General features: G+C 44.9%; 1 protein-coding gene across 6 annotated transcripts in view; it reads right to left on the minus strand.

Annotated features, from left to right (window-relative positions):
* rerea (arginine-glutamic acid dipeptide (RE) repeats a) overlaps positions 1-16,211 on the minus strand; it is a 119,951-nt gene that overhangs the window by 64,017 nt on the left and 39,723 nt on the right. For all 6 annotated transcript variants that reach the window (XM_068596981.1, XM_068596982.1, XM_068596983.1 and 3 more), the window contains one exon: positions 6,796-7,312. In XM_068596981.1, the coding sequence (XP_068453082.1) occupies positions 6,796-7,168 (373 nt within the window). In that variant the 5' untranslated portion in view covers positions 7,169-7,312. The remainder of the gene's footprint in view (positions 1-6,795; positions 7,313-16,211) is intronic.

A 16,211-nucleotide genomic window follows, 5' to 3' on the forward strand; every position in this document is an offset into this window, starting at 1 on the left:
CACTGTCGACCGCCACACCACCCAGAAAGATAGAGAGCGAGAGAAACTTCAATACTTTGACACTTGGAGAAAATCATGAAGCAACTGACAGCTCCTCAGACCTGAGCACTTCACTGACACCTGATCCCGGCGGTCACCGTTTCTCCAATTACATAGTCACTGCCGAGTTTAAGCCATGTAGTATTCACTGTTATAACCGAGCGACACACAGACACAGACACAGACACACACACACACACACACACACACACACACACACACACACACACACACACACACACACCAATTTACTCAGCTATAGCTCATTGTTCAGCCAGTCATTCTCCAATGGCTGCCAAGCATGTCTAATCTAAAACACACCTAGCCTCAGCAAAAGAGCTGTGTCCTTCTCTCCCTGTATCAAGCAAATAAGATGCTATTTAATTTGCTGCGGCATTTCAGCAGAGGGGAGGGGGAGTTCTTAGATAACATCACCGTGGCTTTCTTTTATGAGCCGCCAACAATGGGAAAGTCACAATGTGAACACAGTCATATATGCCAATGTTTTGTAAACAGAGATCGGGGGAGGGGGCCAGTGGCATGAGATCAGCTAAACACACCAAGAATATGAGCACATTTTAGGACACAATCAGGCTTATTAAATCAAGAGCAGCATTTGTCGAAGCCGTGCTTGCAGGTGGTAAGTGTTAGCCATGAGGTAGGACGCAACCTGCATTGTTAAAAGGGGTGCTCGGCTCAAACAGGGCAGAGCACAAATGCGCAAAAACACACACACACACACACAGAACAGAGTAGTGCACAGCTTTAGCAAAGCTACCCCCCTTGAGTGTACTGATCCTAAAATTAAATAGCACAAGGAATGCAATAATGGAACCACAGGGGTGTGAGGGGACTAGAAGGCCAAGAGAGACAGAGAGCTTGGGAGAAGGAGGGAAGCTGGTGTCATTACTGATCCGGCCCAGACTGCAGCGCCTCTGCAAGGACGACCAGCTGATGACCAAGTCAGCCTTGTGCCACTTCCTGCTAGGTCAAGGCCTGGAGGAACACTGACACTTTGATTCTTCCCCAACTTTCCTTCCTCCATCCCATCCACAAGCCCAATAACTCTCCCTTCTTCTCACTGGAAAAGCAGTGGGAAATACCTGGCAAGCGATACCATCAGCTCTCTACAATAGGGCAGGCCTACAGCTGACTGAGCTCCTAGGGGAGAACAGAGGCTCTTTGACAACCCCCCCCCCCCCTTCTTCTTCTCCTCCTCCTCTCCCTCTCGGCTAGCCCACGCTTTCTCATTTAGCAGTCGGCAGGTGGTTGGATTTCACTAAAAAGCCCTTTTCCCAGAGTCTCTAGCATGGGGAGAGATGGGCTTTTTAAAAATAGATCTATTCAGTTAGCGACAGGCTACAGATTTACACTGCTATGTTTCAAGACGAGATGACTCCAAGGGCTTGTCCCTCGTGTTAGCTTGACTGGAAACAGCAAACCGATCGCCAGCTAGTCTTTGTGGCGCAGGGGATGCACGATGCTAATCGAGCTCCAGCCTCCGGTGCCTGCACTCTAGAATAACCAATCTAACACATACTGCACCACATTATACAGGCTTCTCAAGAGGGCCGTACTGATGAAAACAGACCTTCAATGTTGTGTTGTTCATATAAAAGGCAATTTACTCTAGTCGGTATCAAATAAAAAATAAAAAAGGTAACGTCAAAAAATGTGTGGTTTAAATGTATACAATTATGTAAGGTGCTTTACGTAACAACTCATTTGTAAAGGCCCGAATAAACTTCAGGTCATTTTTCAAACTGCAAGAGACGGACTACAACAAAAGCTAAAGCACGGTTCATACAGCTTTTTGAGAGTAAAATTCAAAAAATGTCAAGACTGTTGAACCCTTCATCATCTCATCTAAATTGTAACAAATAATTGCAATTCTGAAAAATAATGTTCCCAGAATGAATTTGTAGCCACAGCAATCAATGTGTGTTGACACTGTGTGTATTGTATCAGCTATTTATATTAACTTTAATATTTTGATTCAATGTTCTCTAATTACCAACTCTTTACCATCTAGGGCAGGGGTCAGCAATGCGCAGCTCCGGAGCCACATAACGTTCTTTCGCCCCTCTAATGCGGCTCCGAGAAGCTTTGACAAAAAAAAAAAATAATGTTTTTATTTTATTCTTAATTTTTTTTCTTTCTATGGGAATTCCTCTTATCTTGGAGTTTAAAGTGATAATGGGCCACTGAAAATAAAAATAGATGTTTAAATATTTCTTTAACTAAAATGTGCATCACATCCTGCCATGTCGCTGTCAAGCTTCTTCCCCTGCAGGTGGCTACTCGTGATTCACAGAGCCCCGCCCTCGCTAAACTATCAACACATAAATACACAAAAAGAAAAGTCACGGAGAAAAGTACAGCGTTTAATTCTGCGTGGATGTGTTAATTTCCTTTCACTGCCAACGATGCTGGCTGACCTGTCTGCTGATATGTGGCGAGAAGTTAGCAAACAACAAAAAGTTTAATGTTGAAAGATTGTTACAGAACACACAGCACCTGCTGAAAAGTATCAAGCTGCAAAAAAAAAAAAAAGATTCTCAACTTCTGCAACAAAATGAGCAAAACAAATATACTTTCAGGAAGTGGATCACGTCTCCAAACTTAACTACTGCTGCTGGTGGTTCTGTGGCAGCTCATGAAACAGTGAGGCGCCTGCTAGTAGAGACGTATCAGTCCTCCTACGTTTGCGGTGCTCTAAAAGTCTATCATATGAGCCACAAATACGGATATGATTTAAGGTTCGCATAGTCATGTTTTTTAATTGACCTCAATGTAGCTGATACGTGACTATTTTTTCTCTATAGTTTGATAGTTATAAACAGATACAATAGCAATACAATGTCAAACATTGTCTTTCTTCTTGTTCTATAATTTCATAAATACAACAAACTATAGTTTTTTTGTACATATAATATGACTGTGATACATTTTCTAAGCTGTGATATCAAATTGCTTTTGCGGTATGATGAAAAATTACGCAAAGTATTTGCAGGCATTTCACATTTTTGTATCAAAACTATTCATACCGATAGTGGCGCAAATCTGCAACAATTGCAACACTGGTAGAATAAAACATTAGTGCTCATGGCAACTTATTCAGTTCTTTTACGTTCTCATGTAGAGCGAGGGCTCTGGGTCAAGTGTTAGTTGTAACAAACAAATATGGCAATTGTTTCATTTAAAATACTGAAATGTTTTTGTCTACATTGGTGGTTGTGTAATCATGTGATAAAACACCTGATTATGTGCATTTTTCAAGAATTGTATTCAAATTCAAGCATAGAGCTGACCTTTAAATAATTACTGTTAAAATGTTCCAAACTTTAAAGATTGGAGAACAGGAAAAAAAAAAACGTTGGCGTCACATGCAAGCCCTTATACCTAAAATCATATTTTACACTTGTTCAAAATTCACTTACTGTATGTTAAACATAAGTATTGTTATGTTTAAAATGTATGACTGAAGTGAATAAGAATTTGGCTTGTGTGCATGCCAACAGTTGGTCCAGAGTTTGAAGAGGAGAGGGAGGACTGGTTATCCAGCTCTACATGTGTGTATCAGACATACTCCTGCTGCACAGCTTACTGTGTATGCACATGACACACACACACACACACACACACACACACACACACACACACACACACACACACACACACACACACACAGACACAGACACACAGACACACAGACACACACACCCTAGGGTTCTGTTGTGACTGCGGCAAGAAGCGCCAGCTGTCCATATCAACAACTCCCTCAACACTCATACACACAAGGTGTTTTTCTCAGACGAGCCAGCAATGTCTCTGTTTTATACACTACACAAAAACGTATCACCTTCTACGACGACATGATTGAATCTAATCATTATCGTCCTGAAACTCAGTGGGTTGGCTGTGGCAGCCATGTTGTGTGACATAAACGGAGGTAGAAGGGGAGGAGTGGAGGGGCGGCGGGAGGAGGGGGGGCAGGTGGTTTCCATTAGCTCTCTCCATTTTAAAAAGACCAGCCAGCCAGTCAGTTAGGAAGGAAGGAGAGAAGGAGACATGGCAGCCAGCCGCCTGCAGCGCCAAGCAGTGTCCTGCTGCAGTGGAGAGAGGGGATGAGCAATGTGGATAGTATTGTGTCTCTGTGTGTATTTCACCGAGCCTGTGTGTTGAAGAGTGTGCTTTTCAGAGATAGGAACCATGTCTATGACTGTTAAAAGCCTACCTTGTGTGTGTGTTGCTGTGTGCATGTATATGTGTAGAAGTACACTTGTGAGTTTGCAGAAAATCTGGTTATCAGTGTCCTGTGCATGTGAGTGTACTGACACGTTTTTGTGCTTCTAGGGTGTCTCCTATTGATCCCCCTATGGCAGTGTGTATAATCTCTAGAGAGAGGATCTATAATCTGGGGCGGGGTGGTGGACGAGTGCAGCGAACAGGCTCTGGAGGTGTCTGGCCAGGCTCGGGGAAAAAGGTGAGCGCTCAGCCACAGGACACAGATCGATTTGGCATGTCTGTTTGCACTGCATCAGGCTGTTCACCCCAGAAGCCCCGACTATACCATTGGCCTGGGACAAAGTCCCCTGGCTAACACCGCAGACACACTCCTCTATCCTTTTTAAGCAGTAGCAGAGCTACAGTTAGCTGCAGGCCCACCTACTGGCCGATTGCACACCCATCCAATCGATGTGCACTAAGCCGCCTGAACCCATCTTCAAGGGATAGAAAGGCTGAGCAGAGAGATTGGAAGGTGGCTGCAGATTGGGAGTGTGCAGACGGTTTCAATAGTGGTTTACCTGTTATGTCTTGTGTGATGACATAGGCCTCCATGTTTCTAAAGCTCCCTGTGTCAAGAGCAATCAAAACACTATTTTGGGTTACAGTTTCTTTCGGATTCTGCACCGCTTACCATCAGCGAGTTCTTCTCTCTCCCCATGTCTGGGGCGGAGCAAATCCCTCTCCAGGGGTGGTTAGTTTTACATATTGTGTGTCACTAGACGGCTATAAAAGGATTTAACATTTAGTAAAGCATAATCCATTGCAGGCTTTGTGCCTGCCTAAGCTGCACGCATCAAATCTGATTGCAAGAAGGCTGCTACCAATGACTACACAGGAGGAAAAACACACACACACACACACACACACACACACACACACACACACACACACACACACACACACACACACACACACACACACACACACACACACACACACACACACACACACACACACACACACGACTTATCACTTGAACAATGAGCAGAGGAGACAGCAGGAGGTCATTTGCTGAGGTGGAGGAGCTTGTACATTGATAATAGGAGGTAAATTACAAACTAGTGTACTGGTGGTGGGGCCACCCACTACCCTATCTTGGCTCATCCCTAATCTAAACCAATCGAACAGCAGCAGTCTATGTGGAGGGAGCAGGTTGTGACACCCGAGCCGCTCTGCTCTAGAGCTGTCAAACTAATTGAAGGAGAAGACAGGAAACATACATATTCACCATCAACCAGATACTGGCTGTGCTGTGCACTCGGATGTGGAAATATTTATATTTATATAAATATTCGGCAGGGCTAATCCACTGAGACGGTCGACTTTGTTTATGTGCCTTTTGAATGTTTCATTGATGTGACTGACTGCTTCCGTCCCCTCCTCTCTCTCTCTCTCTCTCTCTCTCTCTCTCTCTACTCCCCCCTCTCCGCATGGTTAAGTATGAGACAAAGCACTGGTGCTCTCTCTATTAAACATGAAATGCGGCGCAAAAAATGCTTCAATGGAGTCTCTTGCTGAGATTTCGAGAAACAGAGAGTGAGCAACAAAAAGACTTAAGTTGCTGCTTGCTAAAGGACTTCTACTGATACCAGTGCAGACAGAGATAATATAACCACCAAGATTACGCAGCTAGACGGTAAATGTAGGGTGTGGAGGACTGGCTGTTTCACTGCACCTACTTAAAGTTGTCTCTTTAGTATTTTTAAAAGAGGAGGGAGTGTTCGTGTGGATGTGTATATAGGCAGGTAGTTGGAGAAGACAATAATAATGCAACGGCAATAACAATGGTTGTAATTTCCGACATCATCCCCCCCGTACACTACTTGACCTTTTGCTAGCTGCGTGATAAACGAAGAGACACAGCGGCAATGATTTAGTTTGCAAGGCGGATAGCACAGAGCACACTGCACACACAACTAGCTAGTCTGGTTTCCCTCCGACAGCGAGTGTTGACATTACCCCCACTAATACAACCAATTTCTAAACAGTAGGTGAAAGAAAGGCCATGTTTACAGCTGCGGAAAAGGTTGGTTCTCCTTTTAGCCTCATGCATCAGACGTAATAAAAACACTGTAGCGCAGCTCAAACATCTCTCCAGGAAACTAGAGTACCTTTCGGCCCCAGAGGAGATAGCATACATTCAGTGAGTCAGATGGTGTTGGGATGAAATCATGGCTGTCGTCACTATCACATCATCTCGTGAAGCACCACTTTACTTTATTGACTTAGGCCAAGACAAAGCACAGAATGGGTCAACTTGGAATTGATTGTATGACGTATTGGCTTCTAGCCTGAGGAAGTACCTCTGCTAAAAGAGAGTTGCTACTCTGGACAATCTGCAATCCTTCCGCAGCATATAGCAACAGAGATGACCGCCTCTTTATGAACCAAGGAATTGATCTTTGATTCATCAGCAATGTGTCTTGAGCCCACCTGCACACACACTTAGCAATGACTAGGACTTACCTCCGGGTCTGTAAACAACATCGTCTTCTGTGATGAAGGACGTGATTTCTCCGTTCTCCGTGCGCTCGTAGCGCGACTTCTTCTTGGGCGTCTTCTTCTTGCCCTTCTTGCCGGCCTCCTCCGGTGTGCCGCTTCCTCCACCTGCGCTGCCATTTTCGGTGTCCTCATCCTCGCTGTGGTCGCTCTCTGCATAGTTCTTGGCCCCGCCCTCCAGCGTACAGCTGCGTCGAGGCCTCGAGCTTTCGCTCTCACGGTCGCCCCGGTCTCCGTCCAGCCGGCGGGACTTCCCAGACTCTCTCTTGTCCCGGTCCCTATCTCTGTCTCTGTCCCGCTCTTTCTCCCTCTCCTTCTCTTTGTCTTTGTCAGCCGTCATGATCCGCCACGTGCCTTCCTCAGTCCTCTCACGGCTGGGCCTCCGTGAAAGGTAGACTGTGAGCCTGGGCTTCAGTCTTCTGAATTTACCAGTCAAATCCAGGGAAAATTTGGCCACACCAACAACCCCAGTGTTTCAGAAAAGCTGTGGACAAGAGAAGAGGGACAATTAGCATAACTCATTATCCTCATAGTCAGGAAGCAACATTTTCTAAGTAAAAAGGCTTTTTTTTGTGCAGGAGGAGATATTTTGCAGGTGAGAAAAACAAGATTAGTTCCTAGAGAGCAGGCAGCTGCGCTGACTCTTCTCAACATCACAGTAATTGTTGGCACTCCCCTCCACAACCATGTATACTCTGGAGAGCACTGAGTAGCTTTATCAAACAATAGAACCTCCTAGCTTTCTGCTCAAGCTTATTTTCATTCTTTCAGCAAGGCAGTAAAACTGAGTTATTAAAGGGCAAAAGAGTGGGAAAAGAGAGCGAGGATGACAAGTGCTACATGCACGGTGTTTGTAACACAATAAGCTTAGGGGAAGTCGTAACTGAATATGCATAAATAGGTAGTGCTGCGTTGAAGATGAGGCTGGCAGCCAATAGAATTCCTCAGAGATAATGTGTCGAGGGGCTTTTCGGCACAAGACAAGCTTCCCGCTTGCAATGCCACGGGAGAGACGCAGCATAAAACTCAATGACAGTGTTAACTGGCTAGCTTTTCTGCAGACCATCTGTGATGACACAAGGCTGAATTTTACTCATCTGTGTGTGTGTGTGTGTGTGTGTGTGTGTGTGTGTGTGTGTGTGTGTGTGTGTGTGTGTGTGTGTGTGTGTGTGTGTACACTCTGGCTTACTGGACAGCACCCCAACCCAACCCGCTGCCCTGTCTGACAGTCACCACTGTGTTAATGTGAAGTGACAGCTCTGGAGGGAAGAACACAGCAATCCACTGGGTAAGGAAAGGGAGCGGGGAGAGGCTGAGCCAGTCATTTGCCATGCCCAGTCCACTGCCATTTTCTACTGTTGTTCACTCAAAAAGGAACCCAGCTACCACTTTCTCGTGCCATCATGAAATCCTCCATAAACAGTGAAGTGGGCGAAGCTGAAGCAGCACACTGTACGCACCACACTGCCCTTACAAAGGAGGCTTCTCATTTACTGCCAGTGTTTACCCCTCCACCTCTCAGTGCAACAAATTAACTAGAAATAGTTATTACAGGCCCCAGAGGGACCAGACCAGGCAATCGGCATCCATGTTACCATGGCGGTGATGGCAGGGTGGGAGAGAGAGGGGGGGGGGGGAAATTAGGAGGGGAAGAGACTGAGCCAGGTAAAGCAGAATCCACTTTGAGTGAGAGATTATACAGCATGTCTGCAAGTGGACGTGCATTTATTGTAAAGGCTAGAGAGAGAAAGTAATGTAAAGAATACGAGGAAAGAGGAAGGTGGAAAGGATTTTGGTGTGCACACACACACACACACACACACACACACACACACACACACACACACACACACACACACACACACACACACACACACACACACACACAATGAAGCTTGTTTGACAACGGCGCTCCTCAGCAGCGGGTGCTGTCATCTCATGAGCAGACACCAACTGACAGGGCAGCTGCTCTTGTCGTCGGCTTCAACACAAACACCGGGCCTGATTAAACCGCAGCCTCGTCACAGCCCCATTAATCACCTAATGATGAGTTACCACGGCGACCACTGGGCCGCCAGCATACACATATGCAGGAACACATTAGTGCACACGCAGGACACAAGGGCTCAGGAAAGTGGCAACACGCATGTGCGCGCGAGGACACACACCTCCGTCGGTGTGGCAAAATACATACTGTGCCCCCTTCCTGTGTCCATATCCAGCAGCATGGCTCAGAGGTGTGAGGAACATGAAAACATTGATGAAGGTACCATTTGATTGCACGGCTCTAAATCCTGGGAGCTGCCATAAATCTGTGTATGAGCTAAGCAGCACTTCTCTCCTCTAATCAGTAACATAAGCCTCTTCCACTGAGAGCAACGAGGACCCTGAACTGTTGCAAATGGAGGGCCGGCCCATTCTCCTTTGATGTCGTGGGCTGCTATAAGCCTCGATAAGTATCTTAACAATCTAGGTGCTATTAGTTTGCATCTGGATACACTTTATACACAACTGCCTCATTCCAAATGCTGTATCTCCAATTACCTTGCTGACGTTAACATACTTGTTGTATTTATTTATAAAAATCCCCAACACAGACATGCGCTTGCTCTTAATTATTTGCAAACTTTTACTCGTTAATTAACGCTATGTCTGTGGTTAATTTGTTGCACATCAATAGTTGCAGTGTGATGCAAATGCATGAGCAATTTGAAGTTGAACAAATTGAGTGAGTAGAAAGAAAGTGATTCAGTGTGAAGTAGTAACACTGTAGCAATGAAAAGTCATAATGTATTGATGGCTGACAGGGAAGAGAGTGAGAGAGAGCGAGACAGAGAGAGAAAGAGAGGGGAAAAGGCTCTCCACCCACAACCCGGGAAACAAAGTGCTTAGTAGAAAGCAGCGCCGGCTGCCTGGCCAATGAATAACGCTGTGAGGGGGCAGGTGAGGCTTGGAGCTATTACACATCAATCACTGGGCCAGGACCCTTTGAAAGATACCAGCTGTCTTAATGGAAAAGAGAAGGAGGGGGCAGTGGCTGGAGAGGGGTTGAGGGCGTCCCAGCCAAAGTCACCTAATCCACCATTTACATTACTGCAATGGAGTCAAGGACTAGCAGCCAGCGGGGCCCTGTTCAAATACATTTCTCTTTTCCGAGGCTGTATAAATGAGACCTCTGGCCTAAAAAACCACACAGTTTGTGGCTCGATTAACACATCATCCCCCACAATGGTCACACAGCAGGTTTCTGTTACTAAACACAGCCTCTTTTTCCCCCCCGCTCCCTCTGCCTTCATCTCCCAAACAGCCTTTTTAAAAAAACAAACATGTTTTATTCATTCCAATCCCTCTCACATTTACCCAAATCCATGCTCATCTCTGTAGTTGTAAATTAAAACCTGTCTATGGATAAACATCCAAAATAACACGCAGTGCTTGCGTACTTATACAGCTGTAGGGTTTCTTTTTCATCCTGCCAAATTTTTGTAATTGAATATCTTGGAATTTAAATTTGCAAAAGCTGGACATTTTATTCATAAAGCGTTTTATAGAAATAATAGAAAACCTAGAATTTCCGACATTAAAATGCAAAATTGATTCTAAAGACAATATAACCAGCGCAGTGATCCGCTCAGTTTTGGGAGAGAGACGGAAAAAGTCATTCAAGGCATATTCAATTGGAGAATTATGAAGTAGCAAAATGTGATTGGCAAGGATTTAGGGCCGGCTTTGCGAAGGGATTGCATGAAATACTCGCATGAATACAGATTAGAGGAGAACAATGTTAGCATGAATATACACAGGGTTATTAACAATGAGGGCAACTCAAATTGATCCGAATAAACCAGCCAGATCCAAAGCAGTGGACGGATCCTAGCTGTGGTGATGTTGAGCTGCAGCAGGTTTTCGTCAGCTCCAATCCATTACTCAGTGCGATCTAATCTAAGCTGCCATCCAAGCCCCCTAGAAACAACAGCACAATGAAAGGCTCAGCTGGAGGCAAGGGGTAGGCCACTTCATAGGGGATTCTCTGTGGTCTCTGCACGCTGCCTGCTTTGTCTTACCTGGTGCAATCATGGCTTGCTTTATTCTCAGAGGCCCTCTCGGTTTTAGCTCACATTGGCAGGGCAAAGACACTTGTCTGCTCCACTTGTTTTTCAATTCACTGATGAGTAACCACATCTTTTTTTTCCCTCTGCTAAAGCTGTGCTCACAAAGGCTCTATTTTTAGTCGGCATCCGGGGTTAGTTTAGAAGGTAAAAGCCATGCTCGAGAAAAGATAGCTTGGGGCTTTCCAACATTTAAGCCTGCCTCGAGACTCCAATGGTAAAAAGGCAAAGCACTGGTGCGCAAGAACAGATTCTCATGCAAAATGACACTTTGTGCAACATTAAAGTAACACTGTCTCAAAACATTAGGAGAATTTACAAAATCTTCCAGGGATGACAGTAGCATAGGTTACAGTCTTTTTGTAATATAAACTGATACCCACTAAGACAAACAGTCTTTGTTTAACAGTCCACAGGTGCTTTCAACCACAGACATGACTGTGTGCTCCACAGGGTCTAAGCCTCTACTCCATCTCGGCAAAATCCTCCTCTCGTCCCTGTTTGTGTGCTCTCTGCAAGAGCTCCAAATGGCCCCGAGGGGGCGGCTCCACAACCCAAGATGTCCATTATCTACAGGGTCTGTGAGCAGGACTTCATTTCACAGCCTAATACCAGCTACTTCCAGACACAGCCCCTCTCTGTCTGCCACGTTTGTGTGGCTGTAGCTGAGCTGAAGGCCATTTCAGCAGCTCTGACTGCTTCACCGGGCATCATGTTTAGACACGGCTCCTGGGGGAAATGCCAGGGTTGTCCATTGTCACCTTTCCCCTTTCCTACATGAGGCACTCTTGAGAAATATAATTGTGAGCAGGCCAGTAATGGACCTCTTGCAAAGTGTCATTGATAAGAGAAGCAGGAGAATGTGCAGTAGGTGGTGGCAGGAAGCGCTATCATGAATGTGTCTCTTAATTGAGTTTCCCTGTAGATTTGTGGGCTGTTTTTTTTCTGTGTGAATAGAGTGCCTGATTTGAAAGGATTTCTTGTGTCTTTCACCTCTCAAGAGGCACTGACAATTCAATTTTTTTATGATGATTATGTTGTAATACAAATGTACCCAAAGGTAAAACTGAGGTCAGGAGAGGCATAAATATACACTGGGGACAAATGCACGCCTGACTTGCACTTACAAATATTGGTATCATACATGTATCTTCAAACATGTATCTCTATAAAATGGAGCTGAGCTGTAGCAGGGGGAGGAGGATGTGAGTTACATGACATTTTCATGTCAGGAGTGTGTATGAAAGAAGAAAAAAAATAGTGATTTTGTCATCTGTTGGAATGAAAGGGCTCTTGAGATTTTAATATTTGAGCACTCAATCATGCACCACTTGCACTGATATCCTGCAATCAAACACCCACCTCATCTTCCTCCAAGAACAGTTTAACGATTGTATCCATCAGTTCGACTCCAACTGGTAGTCTAAATGAGCGTGGGTGAGGAGGAAATGTATTCATATGGTTGCCCTACATCCTCAAGCTACTCTAATCACTATGCCACATAGAGTGATGGGCCAACACAGAGGAAAAACTAACATAAATAGATTAGAGTGACAGATACGACAGCTCTGAGGTTTCAAACTGACAGCACAGACCGGCAGGGGCACTGAAGGATGTCTTCAAGAACAGCTACCAAAAACAAAGCCATTAGGTCAGTACACAAAACCATTTTTTCCGCCTAAATTATTTAGCTACGTGTCGGCAAACTCTGCTCTATTCTCGAGCAGATGGTCGGGGGAGGGAGGAGGGGGACTATCCCTCCATTCAACGTCTTATAATGATCCGAGCCAAAAAACACCTCCACCTCTAGATACCACAAGATGGTATTACCTCTAATTAGGAAGGGCTATTATTTCATATGCAAACGCCTCTCCTCTAACTACCAACTGCCACCCAACCAACCATCACGATGAACTGCTGTTAAAAAAATAAATACAACAAAAGAATTTAACGCATAACATCCCCTTTCAAAAACCTTCCATACTAATTTTAGCACTCTCGCAAACCACAGCTATAACTCCACAGTCAATGTGTAACACTGTAAACAGACGGCATCGGTGAACGTTCTCCAGTTGGAAATGTGTTTGTTCAAGGAAAAGGGCGGCTGCAGAAAGCAGCCAGTGGGGGAGGTGACTGGGAGAGTGGAATATTCAGTGTAGCGTTCAGCCTTGTCATTCACCATCTCAGTTGTATAGGCCAATGATCCTAGGCAAAGGGGAAAGCACCCTCTGCAGTGCGCATGGGAGAATAATATGAATCATGACTCTGTAGGGCCTCCATGCAGCTAGCCACGCTACTGCCACAGACGGGGCTGTGTTGTAAATATTGCCTTATTCTGGATGTGTTTCCTCTCCCTCATCAAAAAGGAGAGAAAAAAATGCTTGGGGGAAGTGGCCAGGAGTGATGAAAACACTGCTGGAACAAGCAGGATCTGAGCTCCGAGCTCCCATATCCTCTGAGGACAGCTCATAAAACATGCAGCAGCTGGGACCGGGCCTCTTACAGCAGTGGCATTTAATGCACCCTGCCACAAACACACACGGGCCACACACATACACAGGTTACAAATACACACCATTAATGTAAAAGAGTCTGAAGGAGTCAGGCTTGCTTGGTTTACTATCTGGACCAGAAGCAAATGCTTAGGTCCTAACCTAAAAATACACATCAGCTACAAAAGGTAACTATTTTCCAAAAGCATTCACAGGAGGGGCCTAGAACAATGGGCTTTGGGGAAAATATGAGGATAGAAGCTGGATATTACGCAGTGTTTTGTAGTGATCCACAGATTAACTCTGCCTGTTTGTGTGAAATGGACAAACACAAGCTGCATATTTTTCATCTTTCCAAACACCTAGCAACTGCAATATATTGGATTCCACATTGCATTCTTCACTGTGAAGCAACAATGACACATTAAAAATACTGCCCGACACTGGAGTGCCTTGGTAGCCAAGTGGTTACAACACATGCCATATAACTGCAACGTCCTGGTTTCAATTCTGGCCGGGGGACCTTTGGTGTATGTCATTTACACCACCCTCCCCATCTTTCACCCATTTCTGCACTGTCCTCTGTCACGTAAAAGGTGAAAATACCCCGCATAAAATCTTCTAAAAAATACCAGCCAACACAACATAGCTCCGGCAGACTACAGGCCTGTTGACTTTTTTAAACCGAAGGTGAATGCAGCTGGCTGTGCTGTGCGGCTGAGTTGCTGTGAATAAGCCTCAGATATTCTTGGAATGTTAATGTTAGGCTTTGACCATGGCAGTCTCACCGACTTCTCCTCTCACCACTGGGCCATTGTGATTAATGACAAGAAAAATACAACTTCGGTCTGCCTGTGCCAATAACACTCAAAATACAGAGATCAACAACTAAATGATTTGCTTTCATCATACAACAAAATAAAAACAGTATAATGAATGTATATATACTACTGGAATAACTGTTTATGCAGCACTCAATTATCACAACATTATGAGACACAATCGTTAACTAATCCTATGCTTGCATTGTGATCTCATATGCATGAGCACACCATATGCTGTGCTCATGCATATCAGATCAGCCTCTAGTAGTGCTTGTGCCATCACAGTCGCTGAATGGAAATCTAGGAGGACACCTTTGAGGAGCTACAGCCTTGTTAAAATAGCTGCATCCGTGAGCTTATAAAAAGCCACTGAGAGCATATTCACTACAGTACAGCATTCATCTAAGTGTAGACACACGTGCCATTCTAAAATGTGTAGGCCATTGACACGCATATTTACAAGCACACACTTACGTATATAAACAAAACAAAAAAGCTGCTGCTGCTGAGCAACTGTATTTGCAGTGCAGGTCAGACTATGTGCTCAGCCAATAAATGGCTGGAGTGTAATGTGCCTTGACCTTCTATCTTTCTTTCAGCAGCTCCTTACATATATTGCTGTCTCTCCTCATATATCACTCGGGCAAATGGCGCCCTTCACCCTGCTCCCTCCTGTCCCCCCCTTAAAAGGCTGAGGGGACATCTTTGCCTGCTGTACTCAACTGACAGCCCTGGCAGCTTCCTCGCTAAGCACAAGGGGAGGGGGAACAAGGCTCATCGAGGGGAAATGCTGCAATGAATAATTATGTTTCATAACATGCCCCATCCCCCCTCCTTTATTAGCATCAAACAATAATTAATGGGGAACAAGGGGCACTGAAGAGTCTGCTTTTCGCTTTCCAGAACAAGAGGGTCAATATGCCCTTCAACCCTTTTCTCTCTGCTCAACGTCAAAGCAGGAGACACCTCATCCCTCTAAAAACATGCTCTTAGCTTATTTATGATGCCAGTTGCTCTCCTGGAGAAAAGCAGCATTCCTGCTACACTCAGCAAAACTGGCCGGATCACTTTACGCAGCAGTTCACTACTTACATCTCCACACTTCTTCTCAACAGGCCGACTCAACAATTCAATAATGAATATGAAATGTCTCATAATTGGCGGCTGAAAATACGGGGCTATTGGACATGTGCTTGACTTAATTAAGTTTTTGTTTCACGTTAAAAAAAGAAAATCTCTGATCAGCAGGAGCAAAGCCGGTCCTGATCGAATTAGCTTTGCACTTAGAGCTCCATTGATCTTGGCACTCATCTGTGCAGATGAGACCCGGAAAGGCATCTGGTAATCCAATAGCAGGGATGGGAAGTGCTTCAAGGACTCTGCTGTGTTTACCCACCTATTTCCTACACAAAGAGGCAAGATGTTAGTGTATGCCACTCACTGGACTGATTGGAAGGCACAGGGCCTTGGGAGCTCCAGTGAAATGAGTAAGAGTCGCAATGTGACCAAAAGCAAGGTACTTGAATGCTGAAAGTAATTGCTTTCGCCATAGCTATCATGTAATGAGTAAACAGGATGAATCAAGCAGAGCCAAGATCAGTGTTTAAATGAGCTGTGCGGTAGCATTCACATCCTAATACAGGTTTCGCTTCACAATCCAAGCCAAAAATCTACAAGCAAGGCTGACATCAGTTTAAAGGTTCTATTCACTCGAGTGTGAAAGTGAAAGTTTTGGAGAATAAATGTTGGGAAATCTTTCTTTACACCGTAATAACTTCATTGCAGCGAGCATTTATGTAAGACTTCGCAATCAATTTTGCATGACATGAATGGCATCAAACAAGAACCCAGAGGGCAGGGAGCATGCAAAATGAAAAAGAGCAAGACTAAGGTAGTAAAGGGCAAAGCATGCAGCTGTTTTGCTTGTAGAAATAGTTCAAGTGAAGTGTGCCTCAATA

This window comes from Clinocottus analis, unplaced genomic scaffold, assembly GCF_023055335.1.
Source record: "Clinocottus analis isolate CAN_PGR_092001 unplaced genomic scaffold, fCliAna1.0.p SCAF_4, whole genome shotgun sequence".
Taxonomy (NCBI): domain Eukaryota; kingdom Metazoa; phylum Chordata; class Actinopteri; order Perciformes; family Cottidae; genus Clinocottus; species Clinocottus analis.